Source organism: Alosa sapidissima, chromosome 3, assembly GCF_018492685.1.
Source record: "Alosa sapidissima isolate fAloSap1 chromosome 3, fAloSap1.pri, whole genome shotgun sequence".
NCBI classification, from domain to species: Eukaryota; Metazoa; Chordata; class Actinopteri; order Clupeiformes; family Clupeidae; genus Alosa; species Alosa sapidissima.
The window spans coordinates 387843-408919 of NC_055959.1; the positions used below are offsets into that span (position 1 = coordinate 387843).

A 21077-nucleotide genomic window follows, 5' to 3' on the forward strand; every position below is an offset into this window, starting at 1 on the left:
TTTGTCATAACAAGTTAAAAGTGCCCGTAAAAGTCCTGACAGGAAGCGATTACATCAACGTTTTTTGGTATATCCAGTTTTTAATATTTTTTTCCGAAGTGTTTACAACTTAGTCTCAACTAATAATTGTTGCAAACTGGACTATGAACAAAATATTAGTGCATTCCTGGATCTACATCCTTATGCATGCATGCCAGGACTTTTACGGGCTTTTCCCAAATCACGGAAGAAACGTCGACACAGCGGTATAGTAGCAGATGCAGAGGCAAGTGTTATTTAAATAAACTCCTTAAAACTCCTGGTGCACTTACAAACTTTCTAATGCCTCGTTATTGGACTAAAGGTCATAGTTGTACTACTGTAGAAGTTTCGTACCATTCAGGGCATTATTAGTGGGGTAATTTACGAGATAAAAGTTGGTTCCATTTCGACTGCAGAACGTCATTAGTTTCTGACAGCGCTACTCGACCAAGGTTCGACCAAGGGAAAAAAGGTTCTGGGAGGGTGTTTGGCTCGGGGTCATGGTGCAAAGGACCCTAGGGTGAAATTACTCCGAACCATCGCTTTAAGGTTGCAAAAGCAACAACATTTTCCTTACTATTGGGCATTACAAAATAACCCCCTTGTACCCCAAATATGGCCATTGTAGGGCTGGGCTTAACCTTACTATAGTGCATATGATTTACAACTTTAAACTGAATCAAATTCAAACTTGCACAGGAAGAGGTCCCATTCACCCAGCTTAGAGCCCTGTCCCATGCAACATCTGATATACAGTATTTGTCCCTAACGTTTTTCCCCATTTTGCTTTGATAGGATCCATAGATATACTGTTGAGTGACATAATTACATTGAATATGTTAGATATTTGGCCTTTTAAGGTTAGAGGGGGCTATAGTATATCCTCCAGGTCAGAATGCTCAGGTAATTGAGAAAATTATGAGGCATGTGTTTGAATAAAATGATGAACCTGAAGATATCTGAAAAAACTGGACTTAGTGATGTTGTGCTTAGTGCTGTTTACTGACCAAGTCAGTGAAACAGGGAGAGACGTTATTTATGAAAAAATATTTACATGTCGTAAGGCCCATACTGTCACACTGTTTGAACGTGTCGTCCATTTTAGAAGCCAGAAAAGGATGACTATTACAGACAGGATTTAGTATGGAAAGATCAGAGAAATGGAACATTTGCCTAAATTGTATCCAAATCCTAAGTGTTGAACCGGGCTGGAGGAGAAAAGTTACCCTACTCTTGTGAATGCTTGTATTTGCGTGCCTATGTGCCTGTGTGTGTGTGTGTGTGTGTGTGCCTGTGTGTATGTGTGTGCAGTTGAGAATTGGTGTAGTGTTAAGCAGTCTTAATGAGTGGGGATGCATACACAATAGAGGAACTGTCTTCTCTTTCCCAGATGGTGTGATGGATTATGTCAAATGAGCCTTTTTGCTATTGCTGTTACTGTGAATAAGCATTTGTTATGATATCATGTTTATTTTCCCCAGAGCTGCCCATATCACTCTATGAACCATTTCATTCAGATCCCCTTCAGTCTGTTGTTATGGCTACAATAAAGGAGGCCTTTACCTTGGTTTCCTTTTTCAGTCTGATTCATTGCAGTAAGTGTTGAATATCATTTATCCTAAAGATATGAAAAATGGTCAGATAATGATAACACACTGATAACACCTACTAAATAAAACTATTAATGAGGAAAACATATGTGTTAATCCTTAAGTAATGTTGAAAACATACTTAATAATGATGAATTAAGTGTTTGTTAATGCTTAACTAATACTTAACTAATACTGTGTACCCATATTGTAAAGTGTTACCTATATTTTAGATGCGTATAGTTTACTTTTTAATAAGTGTTCTCATTATTCTGTCCTTGCAGCAGCAGGAAATGACTGTGAGGTGTCCTGCACCACAGATTACATCTCTCATTTTAACTGTTCTAAAACAGGATTGGCAACAGCAGCTTCCTGCCTTGTTGAGGTTAAATGCAGGTACAATCTATTCTTTGTTCATGTTTCTAAAACAATATTTTTGTTTCGGTAAGCTACTGTATCATCTGACTACTAATGCATATTCTGATTGTGATGATTCCCAACAGTTTCAAACATCTATTTTGAACATGTATTTCATGTCATAAAATTAGATTAAATTGATTTGATAACCTGACATTAGTTTGCAATGTTTTCTTCTTTGTTCATCTTTTTTACAGGAATGGGGAGGATCATAGCAATGGTAGTTGTGAAATCAGAAACCCAAAGCACTGGTGCACTATGAAACTGCATGACTTGCATGATATAATACCCATTGATACAAACTGCAGCACCAGAGTGAACCAAATGCATCAAAAAGAAATAAAAGAAAGCCATTGGCCCTTGATGAGCATCAGTACGTGTTAATGAACATTTATGTTATTGTCTATTTCAGTTATAGCGTGGCAGATAATAGAAAAATAATGCAAATAGTGATACAAGTACCAAATTGGCACAGTTGTTCTCTAGGGCATACTTAAAAATTGCTCGATTGGCCACTCAAAAATCTAAGATGGCAGCCAAAAATGTACCTGACTAAATGGTTTGTTGACCTGATAGGCATGTTTGCTGAATGTAGATCCCCCTAAAGGTCAAAGGACACCAAATAGTATGTGGGTCTTTGCAATAAATTCACCAGTCCACATACCAAGTTTGGCTTTGATACTCAGTGGTGCTGAGATATAACCTCACTTCCTGTTTGGTGGCATTGCAGCCACCTTCTGACTCCAGTTTTGTTTTCTTTCACTCACACATACATTTGTGTGGAATCACACACGTATACCCCCCATACACACACACCAACACACACATATTATTCACACACCTTCACACAGACAAACACACACACGTACATACCCATACACAAAGGCGCACATATACATACACACAGACACACTCACAAACACACCACACTTGCACAAATGTACATACACACACACACACACACACAAACACACACACACACACTCTCCCATAAACACACACACACATCACAAATGTGTTTGTCCTTGTAAAATCTCTATTTTAGTGCGCTTTCACATCTGGCTCTTTGAATCGGAACGTGGAGCGTTTCCCCCAAAGATCGGATTGATTGGAGGAGGTGGTCTCGTTTCATTTCCATTCAAACTCTAGAGTGGTTTGTTTGCAGTGAGAAAGCAATTGACCCAGTGTGGCGGAACAACTCACTCGTACTTACATTTTTGTAGGCCAACACATTAGGCTACAAATGTATTTAACTCTTATCAGAGTAAAGATCTAACTTTCAACCAAATGTCTTTTAGGCTAACTTTACCAATGTTACGCACGAGAACAGGAGAGAGTGGGAGTAGCCTATGGCTCTTTTCTATTACGGACCGGGGCTGGCCCAAGGCTTTTCTCCGGTCTTAAACACCGTGCGTGGCCTCAGTGTTGTGTTTCCATAAGGAGATGTAACATTGGGGACATTAGCTAACAATGCTAGAAACTTCAAAACAGTGCTTAGCAATGACACCCTGCACATACATCAAATTAATTACAAGGACATTTAAACAAGTCAAGTCAACATTGTAAGAACCTGTATCCTTAATTATTTTGCAAAGTTTTTATATGTAGATCGTTTTTCTTCACAAAAATAAGCAAAGTCACTTATGTTGCTGGGCAACCCTAAACAAATGCTACCAGTCTATTTTTAAATTTCTCCGTTTTTTTTGTTGCATCGTATTCCACTACAAAAGTCCTCGGTTCAGCCCCGATTTGGCCCTGCCCTACTTCAAGGCCAACCTGAGGCCGTCTGGGCCTCAGCCCCGGTCCAGCCTCAATCATGGAAATATAAAAAGTCAGAGGCTTTACCCCAGACACTGGGGTTTTACCCCATAGTGGAAAAGCACCACTAGAGACTTTGGACATGCACACACACAAACACACAAGTAAAACGTAATGATCTTATCATTATTTTACCTTAATAATATTCACTGAAATTATCCAGGTAGCAAGTAAAGCATGTTATAGACGTGAACTGAACAATACTAGCTGGCTAGTTAGAGATGATCCTGACTCATCATTGCACCAAAACCAACTTTTTTTGTTAACGTTTTCCTAGTGAGCTGAACCAAATTTCATGGCTAACAAGCCATCCACATGAATTCTGTTAACGTTATCCTACTACTAACATTATGTAAACCACACAATAACAATATGCCGTGTGTGTTTGTCTGTGTGAAGGTGTGTGCATATATGTGTGCATACGTGTGTGTGTGTGTGTGTGGTGGTGGTGGTGGGGGGGGGGGGGGGTATATGTCTGTGATTCCACATAAATGTACGTGAGTGAAAGAAAAATAACTGCAATGCCACCAAACAGGAATGAGAACATCTCAACAACACTTTCAGGTATCAAAACCAAACTTGGTATGTGGACTGGTTGGAAATGGAAATGTTTCCTAATTGTGAGTCACCACACTATTTTCGTGAAGTGAGTCTGGTTTAGAAGGATAATATCGGTATTTAGCACTTTAAGTCCCTTTTCTGGTTTGTTTTGGATGAATTAGAGTGGTGGACACCGACATTTTGACACTCGACTCAGTGAGTTGCACAGTTTTGAAAACGAACATTAAGGGTTGTTTTAAGGACATGTTTGTGCATGCCTGTAGGCAGCCACTCTGAAGTAGTCAAAGGCGATTCAAAACGAGTCAGAAAAGTCGAGACAGGACCCATCGTCAAAATTTCGGTAGATGTACGGGAGATGTATCCACCAGCTGCCTGCCTGCAGCCTACTTCCAAAACTCCAAAGCTGCTTGCTGTCAGATTTGGTTCCGAGGGCACAAGTTCAGTGTATCAACAACACTCAATAACAGTTTATGTGATGTGTTAATCAATTAACTCAGTTAATCAGTTAAACAATTTCACAACAGCTAGTTCTGGAGTAGGCCATTCAACTAGCCCGCTTGCTTATGACAAGACTCAGGCTGCGCAGTCGGCACCCGCTTCCTTATTTGGGTTTTGGGTTGCCAGGTTTTAGCCTATGACAAAACAGTTGAAATTGAAACTAAGTGATCGTGTATGTGTAGGGTGTATTTCATACACAATCTGGCAACCTGAATGGATCAATGATTTTAAAATGAAGTTTGATGGCCATGCAAATTACGGGAGTTTTCCGGGAGAGATAACAAAACGGGAGGGTGCTGGGAGATGACCTTGAAATACGGGAGAAACCCGGGAAAAACGGGAGTGTTGACAGGTATGCTTTGAGGAGGGGCCACTCATTTACTCCCTGAATACTGAATTACTATAGATATATGCATGCTTGGTACCGCCCCTCGAGTTGGGCCAATTTCCTTTCTCGTATCCAGACCCTAAACTTTTTGGATTTGGGTCTGGATTTTCCAGGCTAGCACTCAATAGTCACATCATCCAAAATCCATCCCTCGACAGAGCTTTTAATTAATCCCCAGAGACTGACATAACCCATCAGGTGCCTGGGCTGTTTGACTGAGTTTCTGCCAAGAAATTAGAGTCCCAAAGTATTTAATAGAATTTAAATTGGTTAGCATATCTCCAAAAGTCAAGTAATTGGTATTCAATTAATTAAATAATATTATTCAGCTTTACACATTGTTGCTTTACTGTAACTACATTGTTTTTGCTTTCCACAGTCAAACCTGAACCTCCCTTTAATATAAGTCTGGAAGAAAGTAACTTTGATTTCAATCTGACATGGGAAATGGCTTACACAGACGAAAACAATTTGCTGTGCAATTTATTAATTTATCGGGTGAGGCTACGACCACTTAGTAGGAAGGTAATTACTTGCAATATTAAACTATGAATCAAATAAATTGTGTATTATAAATATAATGATGTGAGTACAATTTCACACTATGCACGACTATTACAGTTCAGGTAACTAATGTCAATGTGTTTTTTATAGGAACCCACATTTTATGAGGTGACAGAGGACCGTAGATCCCAAATTATCAAAAAGGAAAATTTGGTGAATGGTGACACATATGTAATAGATGTCCAAGCCACAGTGAATCCTGTTGCATTTCAGGCTATATGGAGTGAGTGGAGTCACACCACTGAACTGGTGACAGAGGGATGTGTTTTGGGTAAGCATAAAAATTTATATTAGATGTGTAACTTGTGTTGTGTTGGACCACGCAGCTCACTCACCCGCGCTCGCCCGGACTCGAACCGGCAAACAGATGCACCTTGGATTGGAAGTCGAGTGGGCTAACAATCGAGTTAAAAGCAAAGGTTGCTAGCTCTCTCACTAGCATGGCTCTTAAGGCGTCAGGAGGGCAGTTTACCAACGTATATACAACGACTGTTTCCCAAATATGCCCGTAGTGTGAATGTGCGTGCACTGCTCTTAAGATGCTCTTAAGGGGAGCTGTCCACGTTAAAAGTTCTGAAATATCCTCTAATTTGGTGATGTCAGGTGACTGCATGTCACAGCTACCGTTTAAACTTCAGATCTAGGCCTACACATTCAATACGAAAATAGAAAAACTTTTACATCTGCATGTAAGCATCCCCAGTAGGCTACTACTACCACATACAGACAAAAATTGTAGTAATTATTAGATTGTTGCACCGTTTTTTATGTTTGTTGCAAGATGTAGCCTATGAACATATTAGGCTTAGGTTATACTCCCACAGTGTGTGCTGTCTGCGCAATAGTGTTTTGGGGTGTCACTGATGAATCAGTTTAAAGATGAGGAAGAGGTTGAGTAAGAAAGTGAGGAAATGTGTAGGCTTAAATAAATAACATAGACTTAGATTTTGATGCAGCACAGGCTAAACCACATGTTCCTGAAGGGCGGATCACATTGCACACGGGATCCACTATGAAACATTACTTTCAATGGCTTGCGCGTGCAAGAACTGATCTGCCGCTGCACTGAGCAAAGAGCAGCACCGCTTTGCAGCTCTTGCACATGCCGCGGTCAAAATTCAATCATGTTGAACTTTGACCGCGGCACGCTGTAAATCATAGGTATTTTGCGCTCAGCCCGGCGGCAAGCACAACAAAAATCTTTGGGACATTACCTCAACCAAGAGCAACCTAGGGGCGAGCGAAGCGCATACCGTGTGCTGATGTCCCCTTTACTCTGCTCTTACCTTATAGGCCTCATAAAATATAGCCTACAGTTAGACAAAGAGAATCAGAAACTATTCTGCCAATGTCTCGTTTCATAACTTAAAGGAATGTTACGGAGCAAAAATAACCTAGGGTCTATTTCCAGAAGCTAATAGGTTCAAACAGTTGTTTTATTTATTTGTATTTTTTTGGGCTTTATGCCTTTTAATGATAGGACAGTGGAGAGTGACAGGAAGCGATTGGGAGAGAGAGCAGGGGTGGGATCCGGAAAGGACCACGGGGTGGGAATCGAGCCCGGGTCGCCGGCATACAGTGCAGGTGCCCCAGCCAGTTGCGCCACAGCTGGGGCCTAAACAAACAGTTGTTTTAGAGCATAATTATGTTAATTGATGCAGTTTTAAGCAAGACAGTCTTTTGCACACCAAATTGTCTTACAATGGAAGTGCCCAGGGCAAAGACACATGTCAAAAACAAACTATTTATCACCACTGACAATGTTCAAAATGGAAGGACATTTCTGTGGTAGTCTGGTGAGGTTCTCTACAGACAAATCAAGGTAATGTAAACATTGTAAGTGTTTCAAAAGGTTATAAAAAAAATATTTTCCGAACTGTGTGTTTTTTAGCCTACCTTAGCTGCCTTTCTGTTGCTGCCATCTTGAAGGAAAGGCCTAACAAGTCTATTTACGAATGCAGTGCAAGCCACAGTCAATGAACGCTAGCCGTCTGCGTTCAATTAATGCATGAATACTTAGCTTGTTTGTGACAATATAGGCTAGTATCGATATTAACATTGAAAAGGAGACCCAAACAACAACACATAGTCTAATTGTAATGATGAGGGAGAGCAAGCGGCAACAATTTTCAATCACAGGTAGCTCTATGGTCCAGTGCTTGTAATAAAACTAAAATCAAACGCAATTGCACTCATATAACGGTAGGTTTCCACACAGCGAAACACCTCGCGAATTTCGGCCAGCGAAATTTTGCCTCGGGGGCGTGGACGGCCAAACCGCTAACCGTTTGACTGCAGTGTCTAGCCAGTGGTGGCAAGCGAGCTAATTGGGCTATCAGTTAGTTCAAAAGTACTTAATACCCGGGTCTTTATGTATGACTTAGTTGTTGAACACATACTAAGGCTAACCGCTTAGAGTCTACATTAGCAAAGCCTATATATACTGTATATATATATATACAGCGGGGAAAATAAGTATTGAACACGTCAACATTTTTTTCAGTAAGTATACTTCCAGTGAGGCTATTCACATGAAATTTTCACCAGACATTAGTATTAAATTAGGTAATCCACACATATTAAAAAATCCAAACATTAATATCCATAAGTAGAGTTAGCTTAGTTAGTTAAAGCTGGCTTAGTACATACTGATGGGCTATAAAAAGGTTTTTCGTTACCAAGGTGTCACCCAAGAAACATTTCATGATGGGTTAAAGCAAAGAGCTCTCGCAAGACCTTTGCAACCTTATTGTTGCAAAACATATCAATGGAACTAGTTACAGATGCATTTCAAAACTTTAGAATCATTCAATAAGCAGTATTGGAGCCATTATCTGCAAGTGGAAGGAACATCACTGCATCTATAACCGGCCATGCACAGGATCTCCTGTGCAAGATTTCGAACCAGGGAGTCAGAAGGATTGTCAGAAGAGTAAGCCAAGAGCTAAGGACCACTTGGAGAAAGCTCCAGAAAGACTTGGATGCAGCAGGTACAATTATTACAGAAAAAATCATAGGTAATGCACTCCACCGCCATGGCCTCTATGCACGCTCACCCCGCATGACTATTACTGAAGAAAAACATGTCGAAGCTCGTTGAAAGCTTGCTACACGTTATTTGGACAAGCCTATGAAATACTGATAGAATGTATTCTGGTCAGGCGAGAGCAAAATTGAACTTTTTGGATGTCATACTACACACCATATTTGGAGGAGAAATGGCACTGTGCATCACCCTAAAAATACCATACCAACAGTGAGGTTTGGAGGTGGTGGTATCATGGTGTGGGGCTGTTTTTCATCTCATGGTACTGGCGGACTTCTTACAGTTGAAGGAATGATGAATGGAGCCCTTTTGTTCCGGGAGAATCTTGCCATTCACCAGGATGATGAGGATGAGACATGGCTAGACCTTCCAGTAAGACAATGATCCAAAGCATTCAGCAAAGGAAACTCAGAGAAAGGAAATCAAGGCCCTGACTTCAATCCAATTAAATAGTTTAGGAAGTTAACTAAAGATCAGGATTCACAAGAGGGACCCCTAGAATCTTCAATATTAAAATACTATCTGTTTAAACTTTACTGCAAGTGATTAGTTTCGTCATACAGGAAATGCCTTGAAGCTGTCATTTCAAATAAAGGCTCTTCCCCAAAGTATTTAAGAAATTTCAGCAAGCGTGTTCAATACTTTTTTTCCTGTGTCCTTCCACTTTATTACACATAACTCAATTTATGGGTGGATTATCTGAGTTAATACTAATGTCTGATGAAAATTTCATGCAAATAGCCTCATTGGATTCATCCTTACTGAAAAAAATGTTGACGTGTTCAATACTTATTTTCCCCGCTGTGTATATATATATATATATATATATATATATATATATATATATATATATATATATATATATATATATATAAATTCTGGAGGCTATATATATATATAAAGGTTATAATATATATATATATATATATATTATTATAACCTTTATTTAACCAGGTTAGTCTCATTGAGATATAAAATCTCTTTTTCAAGAGAGACCTGGCCAAGATAGCAGAACAAATAGTTACACATCACAATCACAAAACAAACACAAAAGAGGCAAGACAACTCAAGTGCATTCCAGATTAAATAAAAGTACCATTAATTAAAACATTTGCACTGGATGGACTCATGTTCTATGGCTTTAACAACACCTTTAAAATCATTTAAGGAAATTAGACACTGTAGTTTGAGTGTTTTCTGTAGTTCATTCCAAGCAGAAGGTGCAACAAACATGAAAGCCTTCTTGAACAACTCTGTCCGGGCTTGAGGTACATTCAATAAAATAGTGTTCTGAGACCTTAAGGCATAAGTATTCTGTGTAAAAGAAAGAAATTCAGATATGTAACTGAAGCCTGCTTATAATGCCCTTATATATGAAGATATAGAGGTGAGTAAGTCGGTGATTTGACAGAGAGGGCAAATTCACTGTGGAGTAAAGTTTACAGTGATGAGTTAGGGGTCTGCAATTTGAAATGAACCTTAAAGCTCCATGATACACAGCATCCAACATCTGAAGACACTTTGATGGGGCATTCATGTACAACAGATCACCATAATCAATAATGGGAAGAAATGTGGCATCGACTAGCCTTTTTCTGGCAGAAAAAGTAAAACAAGATTTGTTCCTAAAGTTCCTCAATTATTTTACCCTGATTGGTAACAATATTCAGGTCTAACTTATTTTTCCTTGAGTTTGAAAAGACCATTACTTTGGTCTTCTCAGCATTAAGCACAAGCTTTAATTGATAAAGCTGTGCTTGCACTCTGTGAAAAGCAGTTTGCAAATGCTCAAATGCCTTCCTTATGGTAGCAGCACAACAATAAATAACAGTGTCATCTGCATAAAAATGAAAAAATTCTCCCCCAGACAGTTTATATAAATAGTGAATAAAAGTGGGCCCAGAACGGAGCCCTGGGGGACAGGCCTGCAACTTGCGTAGCTTGAGTCCTATCAGTGAGGTAGTTGACAAACCAGCCCACAGAGTGCTGAGACATACCTATACTGATCAGTCTATTAACTAGTATGTTATGGTCAACAGTGTCAAACGCTTTGGACAGATCAATGAATAGAGACACACAGTGTTTCTTATCATCAAGCGCTTTGACTATGTCATTAATTACTTTTGTAGCAGCAGTGATAGTGCTGTGTTTAGTCCTGAAACCAGATTGATGCTTAGATAAAATTGACTGAGCGTTTAAATACTCTTTCATTTGTTCACTAACCAAGGATTCTAACACTTTGGCCAATGCTGAAAGTTTTGAAATGGGTCTGTAATTATTAGGCAAGGTTGGGTCACCTCCTTTTAAAAGTGCAGTACCCTCCAGAATTATTGACACCTTTGCTAAAGTTGACTAAAACCTGTATCATACATAATCTGTTGGTGATTTATTGTACATCTCACATCTTACAAGGAAAAAAAATAGGAAAAATCCAACCTTGAAGGGAAGCAAATTTATTCTGAGAAAAAGGAAAATCTCATAAAGAAATTAATTTTTTTTAACAAAATCATGTCGCTCACAATTATTGGCACCCCTGCTTGTTATACCTTCTTAAGCCTCCCTTTACCAATAAAACAGCTTGTAATATTCTCCTATGACACCCCATAAAGTTGGAGAACACAAAGCAAGGGATTTAAGGCTGTTCGTCTTTACCAAATCTCCCCAGATCGTCCAGATTCCTACAGTGGGCAGTGCTTCGACTTGGCCAGCTTTATTCAGCTTTATCAAGCGGTATCACGCGACTTTAATTTGTATTTTCCCAGTGAGACGCTGCAACAACCCAAACAACCGGTAGATGGCTCAAGTGAGCAGGGTGTCTCGTAAAAAGAAATGGAGCCTGGAAAACCCTACACAGACTTCACTACAGACTTTAGCAGACTGGTTTAGAAATAATTTAATAGCCAGAAATATGCCTGCCCTGCCCTAATAAAGAAATATTTGGTTAACTGCGAGTGAATCCCGTTTGCAGCCGTAGAAGAAACGCAGGACAAATTAAACATTCTGGTTTTCTCCGAGTGCAACGATGATAGACAGACATCATTTGGACAAAATATAGAGCATATTAACCTCCGTTGCTCAGCCAAATGCCTTCCTGTTACGTCCTGTTATCACGGAGTTACAGGCGATAAACGATTTTTGATGGTCACAAGTTTACTTCATTAGCGGTTTATTTTTTTGATTATTAAAGAGTGTTTTTCATTTAAAGGTTTGACTTCGTGCTTATTCAGTAGAGCATTTACTGCTCTTCCCAATCCCAGACGTTCACATTGCATGTTTGTTTGTAATGGATGCAACCGCGAGATAGGCTACGCGTTTGACGGCAATGAGTTGTTAACAGACATGAACTAAGACATATAGCCCAGCAGCAATCTAGGGACTGTTCGTTATTTATTGAAGGGGCCACCGGAGGAATTTTGAGTGCTTTAGTCAAAAGATGCATGACCCTCCCTTGCCTGCTAGAAATTGTTCAATGACCCTCCGACAGAATTGTTAAAAAAGACATGACCCTCCCCTGCCAATTGTCGCTGTCTTCCGCCCGCGCTGCTTTGCGCCACAGCCACACACTGTGATACACACACCCCTTGCCCTTCCAACGAAACAGATGTCTTCAAATCATCGCTTTCCTTGCTTGAACTTCCTTGCGAACTTAGAGTGATGTTAACCTATTTAAGTTTAACGGCGTGATTGTCGTGAGAGCACGATTCATTGGCGCTTGCATGTTCGGCCTTATGTCTACGTGCACACCTGAGGCTACTCAGCTACTAGAGAAAGAATTTCCCCTGTTTGTATGTTCACTCCAAGTTGGCCTACCATAACTTACCAACTCTGCACTGTAGACCCTAACTGGCTATTTATATTTTTCTGTGAAATAAGCAAATGTATTTGTTCAACTTTATGAAGCAGAATTACGCACTAGGCTACTTGGAACATAACACATTTGACAAAGGACAGATGTATGTTATAGTGACAAAATATTAACTTTCAGTGTTTTACGATGTCTTTGTTTTTTGTCAAAGTTTTTTTCCCCATGCATTTATTCTAGGCTACTGTCAGTGACTGCCGTGAGAGAAGCGGGTTCTGTGTTTCGTTCATGTCAGTGACTGACGCGAGAGAAGCGGGGTCTGTGTTGCGTTGCGTTCATTTATTTTCAATTGGGCATGCCTTGCCGTGTCGTCCACAACTCAGTTCTGACAAAGCCGAATTTACTCCTTTTGAAACAATGAGTGCGCGCGTTTGTATGGTTATATTGCTTGACAGGGGGGATCCCAAGCAGCTTTCAGCCATAAGGCTACTTTGAGAACATTTCCTAATTCACCCGACACTAATATTCAAAATGTTGAAAACTATTTCGGCATAGCCTATTAACTGACCACCCGATTCACGTTGACTGGGGGGCAGGGGGGGTCATCAGACATTTGTGCCCAGTTAATCTGGCCCTGCCCCCAACAAATCACACCTTCCCACCAGCTGTGACAGCTTAAAAGAAGTCAAGAGGACTCCTAACTCACAGACCTATTCACCGGTTTTGTGGCATTTCGCCTATTTTGAAATCCTATGCGGCTACAGGAGCTTCCAATCGTGAGGAAGCAATTTTGCATTGTAGGCATAACTAACATGCAAAAACGCCACCAACAATAACCAAAACTAGGCTACTCATTGTTACAACATGTAAATTAAATGTAACATTATTGTGAATCAAATTAAAAATGTTCTCTTTTGCAAACGTAGGCATAGTAACAGATTAATTTAATAATGTTACAAAGATACTACATCAATCCGTATGTTTCATTAGGCTACTAGGCTATTTGTTTTGCCTTACTCTTGATTCATTTAGGCTAGGCCTTTTTATTCAGTTATTCATCATCTTCTGTCCTTGTGTAGCGCACGCATTCTCAGACCTGTCACCTGCCACTCATCGTAAGGGAGGTGTTAACTCCTATAGCTAAAATCTTTTATTGCTATTTAGGAGTAGCCTACTCCTAGTGGTAAGATAAAAGGCTTTGTGAATATGGCCCCTGGTGTCTAACCCAATGCATAGCCCATTTACACAAAATAATGGTAGAATATTAGGCTACTGGTGATCATTGTTATTTAAGAACATGCAGAGCACCAAAAACATCTTGCTCGTAAAAAATCATCATACCGCACATTGTGGCCGGTCTGTTATTTAACCCAGCGGTCCCCAACCACCGGGACATTCCTAACCGGGCCGTAGCCTACGACATGAGTTCACCTTCACTTCACCTTCTTAGCGAACAGTAGTGTCACATGAAGTTAGCTAAACTGCTAGAATGAGCAACAAAAAACAAGCATCTTTAGCAGGTCACTGGCCAGAGTGTTTGAGTTGCGAGAGCCGCTGCAGAGATTTTTTACAGAAAAAAAGTCACCGTTAGCTGCACATTTTAGTGATGAGGACTGGGTGTCAAAACTCGCTTACCTGTGTGACATATTCGGGTTGCTTAACGACCTCAACCTGTCACTCCAGGGGAGAATGACGACTGTCTTTAAACTGGCAGATAAAGTCGCTGCATTTAAAGCCAAGCTTGATTTGTGGGGACGACGAGTGGACCGGGGTGTATTTGATATGTTCCAAACAGTAGTGGGGGTTTTGGGAGAGACTGAGGCAGGGCCCTTTCTCTCGCAGCTGGTGCGCGATCACCTTGTTGCGCTTTCAAATGAGTTTGAGCGTTACTTCCCATCCTCCAAAGATCCACGGCAAACCAATGAGTGGGTCTGCAACCCATTTGTCAATATCCCGAATAGTCCTAACTTGTCAGCGCAGGAGGAAGAGCAGTTGATCGAAATTGCAAATGACGGTGGTCTTAAGAGTGTGTATAAGGAAACCTCTCTGGCGGGTTTTTGGAACAAAACCAAAGCAGAATATCCCGAGCTAGCCGTAAAAGCGCTGAAAACGTTGCTACCATTTCCCACCACGTATCTATGTGAGGCCGGGTTTTCAGCAATGACTGCAACTAAGACCAAATTGCACAATCGACTGGACATTTCAAACACACTGAGGGTGTCACTGTCTTCCATCACCCCCAGATGGAACCTTCTTGTTGCAGGGAAACAAGCACAGGGCTCCCACTGATTATATTCGTAATGCACGTTTAGTTCCCATGTTTTGTTCCCATATTTTGTTAAGCATGTTCACACTTATAGATGTAGCTTCAAGTTGTTCAATATTCACAGTTCATATTGTTCAATTTTCACTTCTTCAAGTTCACGTTTTTCACATGTTTAAGAGATTGTTACCTTCACTGTTCATACATAACTGGAGCTAGTTCTTTTCAAGTAATGCATGCACAACACATATGGAACATGTGTGTATTGAACACAAACCGGTCCATGGTACATAAAAGGTTGGGGACCCCTGATTTAACCTACTTACTATAGGCTGCGCAAACCACAGGCCTTTATTTTGGGCAAGCCTGCATTCGAGGCAGGCCTTCTGTTGAAGAATTTTATATAAAGCCTGCACTAACAGTAATCCTCCTGCCCCCGATACCACAGTTGTGGATAGTGTGGAATGCAAGTAATAACACAATCCAATGTGTCTCAATTGTCCCCTGCTGACCACCTCACACATTTCTCTAGATTTTGCAACGACCTTACATGACACAATGCCATAAAATGCCAGTGTTTAGGACACTGAATAATGTTTGTAATGATACCAGTTAGGCCTACGTTCAACAGTAACATAAGTGTAATGAGCTATTCATTGTCGAAGGTGCATGGTGAAGTGAAATTCTTACTTTGGAAAACAAACATTTGCCGATATCATTGGATAGGGAATAGGCCTACTTGTTTATTTTTTACGTAGCCTACAATGGCCAGTTCAGACAAATCCGAAATTACTCATTTTGAAACATTTGTATGGTTATATTGCTTGACTTAAATCCCAGAGAGTAGGCTAGGCTACCGCACCCCACAGTAATGGGCCTAGCGGTCTTACGCGTTCAGTGTGTGGTATAAACAAGCTGAGAATTTAGCGGTGTCACGTCTGCCTGTCACAGACGTGGGGAGCTGAAGCTTGGGATACAGTTACTACAGTAACAGTATTTTATTTGACTTCTTATGGAATATATATTTTTTTTCACTTTTATAAAGGCTTTGTTTGAATGCTGTTGGAACAAATAGTAGTTGATTATAAAGGCAACTTTCTGTTGCAATATTCTGTGTGTTCTGGACTGCAGGTAACTTGTTAAGCCAGTGGTTTTTCTTTCATTCCCCACTTTGATCAAGGAGGCATTGACTGATGATAGTGGAGATAACGTGTTATCCCGAGGCCTTTGCAAGTCAGCATCTCTGACGGTAGTCTCCCCTATTAAAAATATAAGTTTTCAATGTCCCAAACGGAGAGCCATACTTTATTGTTTTAACAATCTCTATGCTACTCACGAAAATGTAGGCATGGGAACATGATGAAGTATCCAACTGTCATGTGTTAAATTATTGTGATTACGGGCCAGTGGTTTTCAAACATTATGCGTGACTCGGACATCTATGCAACAGACTCATATCGTCCTCGCATTCGCAAAATGAGGACATACAGACTGCTCAGATAACAGGTGTACCTCGAGTTATGCACGGTTTTAGTCAAGTCATTTAAATGTGCTGGTGAAACAGTTGTGTACTCTGGGCACAGTTCTGGGCACAGTTCTTCCAGAGCTTCGTGCCAAGTAATAAGCATTGAGTCGAGATGTTTGTGTGAATGAAACGAAGCGTATAGGCCATAGTGTGACATGCGTAAACCAATGGTGTAGAGATGACGCCACAGGGTTTTATTTAAGAGAGCCTACGTTTGTATGTAGGGAATTTATATTCACAATACTTAGGCCTACTAAAATAAATAGTATTTTATTTGTATTGGTTGTTTAGAGTAAAACAAAATCGGTCGGTCTTAACGCAAGTTTACAACCGGCAAGCCGGCAACCGCGTCTGCAGAAGTCAGCCAAATATGAATGTAATTCTGCGGCATAAAGCAGATGTATTTGTTTATTGTACAGAAAAATAAAAATGACATGTCAAGCAGTCAATTGACTACATTGCAGTCAAGAAGTTTAAAAATAAAATTAAAAATTAAAAAATTAATTTACGAAACCAAAACGTGGGTCATAGTTGTCTAAGCCTCTATTGCGTAGCCTGTTAAAAACGTCGCCAGATAGTATTAAAACGGCAACAACATTGTTTTCTGCAGAAGCCTACCCAAGGCTACAGATTAATTCTGAACAGTTATTTCTCTACTGGCTCAATTATCACACCACTGTTTTGATTTGCGTAGCTGCGTTAACCCCAACACTGACAATAATGTAGACAGCAAATTTCGATTTCGATTTTCGTTACCACTGTGTAGTCAAGCCTTAAGACATACCCAAGTAGCCTAAATCGAGGTAATGTTTAATTATGCATGATTTATTTTGTTATTGAATTCGTAGGCTGGGATTACTCTCGGCAAGTCTCCTGCTTTTTCAGTAGGGGCGGCAGGCAGAGCGATGTACAGTGGCAGAGCGACGCACAGTGGCTGAAAGTGGTACTAAAGCTTCACGCAGCTTCACGCCTCGTAATGCTAAAGTGGTCATTTGAAAGCGATGCTTACTGTTGGTCCACACTTGTGCATTCTCCTCTTTGACTCACCCCTCTGTTTTTCTATGGAGTTTAGATCAGGGGACTGAGATGGTAATGACCAAAGCTTGATTTTGTGTTCAGTAAACCATATTTGTTTTGATCTGGACGTTTGCTTTGGTTTATTGACCTGATAAATGATCCAATCATGACCAACTTTTAATGTCTTGGCAGAGATTTACAGATTTCCTTTGAAAATGTTCAGGTTTTTCTTGGTGTTCATGATACCATGCACCGTAATTAGGTTCCTAAGGCCTTTGGGAATAAAAACAGTCCCACAATAGCACAGCCCCTCCACCATAACTCTCATTAGGTATGGGGTTCTTTTCAGTATAGTCGTTCTTCTATGTATGCCAAACACACCTAAAGTGTTTCTAGCTAAAGAGTGCAATTTTCATTTCATCTGACAATAGACCACACTTCCAGACTTCAAGTCACTGTACCATTCAGTAACTCCTGCCATTTACATTGGTAATTATTTATGCATGATATGCCCTCTGAATAATCTATTAGCAGTAAGGTCACTTTTGAAGGTTTTTTTTTGAGAACTTGGTGACCCCAAGATGATTCCTTTTTCTGTAACTTTCAAACAGTGGTTCTTATGGAATTTTTTGCCTATCTTATCCTCCATAATGTGCGTGGGGGCAAGATAACCATTGGTCTTTGTCCAAGAATGTTTGTCACATTTCCAGTTGATTACAACCTGTTAATCATTGTTTTAACTGTACTGTAAATACAGGCATTTTCAACAAAGTACCTAGTTTTTATAGACATCCCCTGACGTACAAATGTCAACACACTTTGTTTTTATTTAGATTTAGTGTATTCTCTTGTCTTTCCAATATTGAAAAATGACTAGAGGATTTAGCCTCTGTGTCACTTTATTTTCAAACCTGAGTGAAAAAGAAAGTCATGAACTACTTCTGAAAGTTCAAAGACACTCTGATTAACTAAGTTGAAATTAGATAGGAAAATGCTTCTGTTAGGTTTTGTATGTAAGATTTTTCTAGGGATGCTAATATTTGTGAGCAACGTGTTTTTGTTAAAAATATTTATTTCTTTATGAGATTTTCCTTTTTTTCAGAATAAATTTGCTTCCCTTCCCTGGCGCTAATTGCGTGCCCACAACTGAACCACAAGTGCAGCTGAAAGGAGTTAACCGATTGCGACATTAAAAAGAATAAAAGTTTAGCGATCATTGGCTGATAATAAGATGTCAATACATACAGAGTAGGCCTAGTAGTTCTACTTCACTTAAAAATACTCAAACTATTTACTGCACGTAGACTAGGGCTATGCCTTAATACTAGTCTAGCAGATTGGGAAGTGGATGTGAACATACGACAGCCTATTAGAAAGGCAAACAACGGTTAAAGTTGTTTTTGACATAGTAGCCTACAGTAAAGAAAACTGGTGCTCGGAATAGCCTACTAAATCAGCTGTCTCTGAAAGTTTCTATGCATTAACCGGAATTTGGATTAACGTTTTTCACCACAAAACAGACACGCACTGTTTTCATACATGGCGGAGCACCTAATCAATCGCTATTAGCCCTTCTCATGCCCTGTGTTTGCGTGATACTCCCACTTTTCCCTCACCCTTCCATATGAAAAAACGTTCCATGGAAGCATGTTCAAATGTATCATGAAATTTGTTTTTGGATTTTTAGTTGGATATTGGGTGTGAGAAGAAAAAATGGGTGTTCCATAACACAGTGCAATTAGTAGTGTGTGAAATTAATGTCCCACACAGGGAAGCATGATAGTTTGATACTGCAGCTGAAGTTAGACTTGAAGAAGAAACTGTCACCTGTTCCATTTTTTTAACAGCCATTCCATTATTAATAAGTTCATCAAATGTCTATGTTAACATGTTCTATTAAAGAAAAGATGGAAAATAACTCTTTGTGTGTGCTTTAAAGTGGTTAGAAGAAATGAAATCGGAATCAGCTAAAATCGGTATCGGCAGGTCAAACTATATGAAAAATTGGAAATCGGTATCGGCCCAGAAAATTGCAATCGGTGCATCTCTAGCTGTAGTGTGACCATAGGGAGACCCTAGATGTGTGGAATGATTCTGGCTGCACTAGAGTGAATAAGAGTGAAGCTATTTAAAATTATCTTTGTATCTACTTTCGGTTTTGCACTTTGTAGACAGTCTCTAGATGAAAGCAGAATGCCCATAAGAACACGTCATTTATAGATGTCTGTAGAAGACTCTTTTGGATGAAATCTGGGTTTTAGCTTGTTTTCTACCTTGCTACGGTTAGATAGAGCTGTCTGTTGTGTTATTAAAACATTTCGCCTATGATTTATTGAACCTGCCGATCTGCCGATTTATTTCTAACATTACCAAAGTACAAAGTCTGGTATAATACAGTCTAAACCATGTAGGCATTAAGTCAAGTATCAGTAGCTTAATCCAAGTAGGCAGTCGTTTTAAATTTGTCGTCTTCCAGAAATGCTTAACCAACATGGATGCGCGAGCTTAACTCGTGCATGAGCTGTTATCTACCAAACAGCATGTAAAAACTGGTGACGGAAGATGCAACCATGTAACGCAATGTTTTCAAAAATGTCAGCGGCCAAATGCCATGCTAATTGGCTGAAGCTAACCCCCCAAATCCTGACCCCCTGGATGCACCAGAGTTCAATGGCAAGTGTCAAAACAAAAGGTGTGAATACTTATGTAAATGGCATATTTTTCAGTCTTTTACCTTTTTAAAAAGTGAAGCGCTGTGAATACTTTCCGTATGTACTGTATATAAAGAAATGTAGGCATCAAGCAGCTTATATAGACCCTGAAGGAAAATAATTAATAAACAAAACACAATCAGTTTTATATAATTGCCGAGCTGCAATAATTATGTGTGGCTCACAGTTTGATGAAAACAAACAAACTGAATCATTCATGTTTTGATGTTTACATTTCTCTTTTTCCAGATAACACCCAAGAATGGTACTGCCTTTTACTGCTGATGATGATCCCTGCTATGTTCATGATTTGTGCAAAGATGTGAGCAGTACTTCTCTCTTCTCTCTTTTTATTGTGAATCAGTACAATAAGATCTTGCTTGTCTTGAAATAATTAATAATCTCATTATTATTATTATTATTATTATTATTATTATTATTGTTTGTGTGTATGTGTGTGTGTGTGTCAGGTCAAATGGGAATTATTTCAATTATTTATTGGTTTTAATATAATATGCATTATGCAAAGTTTGGACATAGGTCTGTAATCAAACTTTAGAATATGGAATCAAACTTGAGAATATTGATTGGAAATCTGAATACTGTATATGAGGCAATTCAAGTCAAATCAACAATTTATTTCAGGAATCACATGCACTTTGCCGTTTTAAACAATTCTAAAAAATACCAGGTGTACCCATATTATCAGGTGACACCCTGTAATTTCTTTTGGTATCATACCAATACTCTCCCAGACACACAAAAAAAAAAAAATTGAGTGCCATGTTTAGGCCGTTGAAACTAACTTATTTTTTATTTTTTTACTTTACTTTTTTTTATTTGTAAGTATGACATAA

The 21077-nt window shown here is 39.5% G+C and overlaps 1 protein-coding gene across 1 annotated transcript in view; it reads left to right on the top strand.

Moving 5' to 3' along the window:
* Nucleotides 1–229: 229 nt before the first annotated feature.
* il21r.1 (interleukin 21 receptor, tandem duplicate 1) overlaps nt 230–21077 on the top strand; it is a 59179-nt gene continuing 38331 nt past the window's right edge. Inside the window, exons 1-7 of the mRNA XM_042086221.1 lie at nt 230–265; nt 1503–1616; nt 1895–2006; nt 2225–2400; nt 5672–5817; nt 5947–6127; nt 20470–20542. Coding sequence (XP_041942155.1) covers nt 1559–1616; nt 1895–2006; nt 2225–2400; nt 5672–5817; nt 5947–6127; nt 20470–20542 — 746 coding nt within the window. The 5' untranslated portion in view covers nt 230–265; nt 1503–1558. The remainder of the gene's footprint in view (nt 266–1502; nt 1617–1894; nt 2007–2224; nt 2401–5671; nt 5818–5946; nt 6128–20469; nt 20543–21077) is intronic.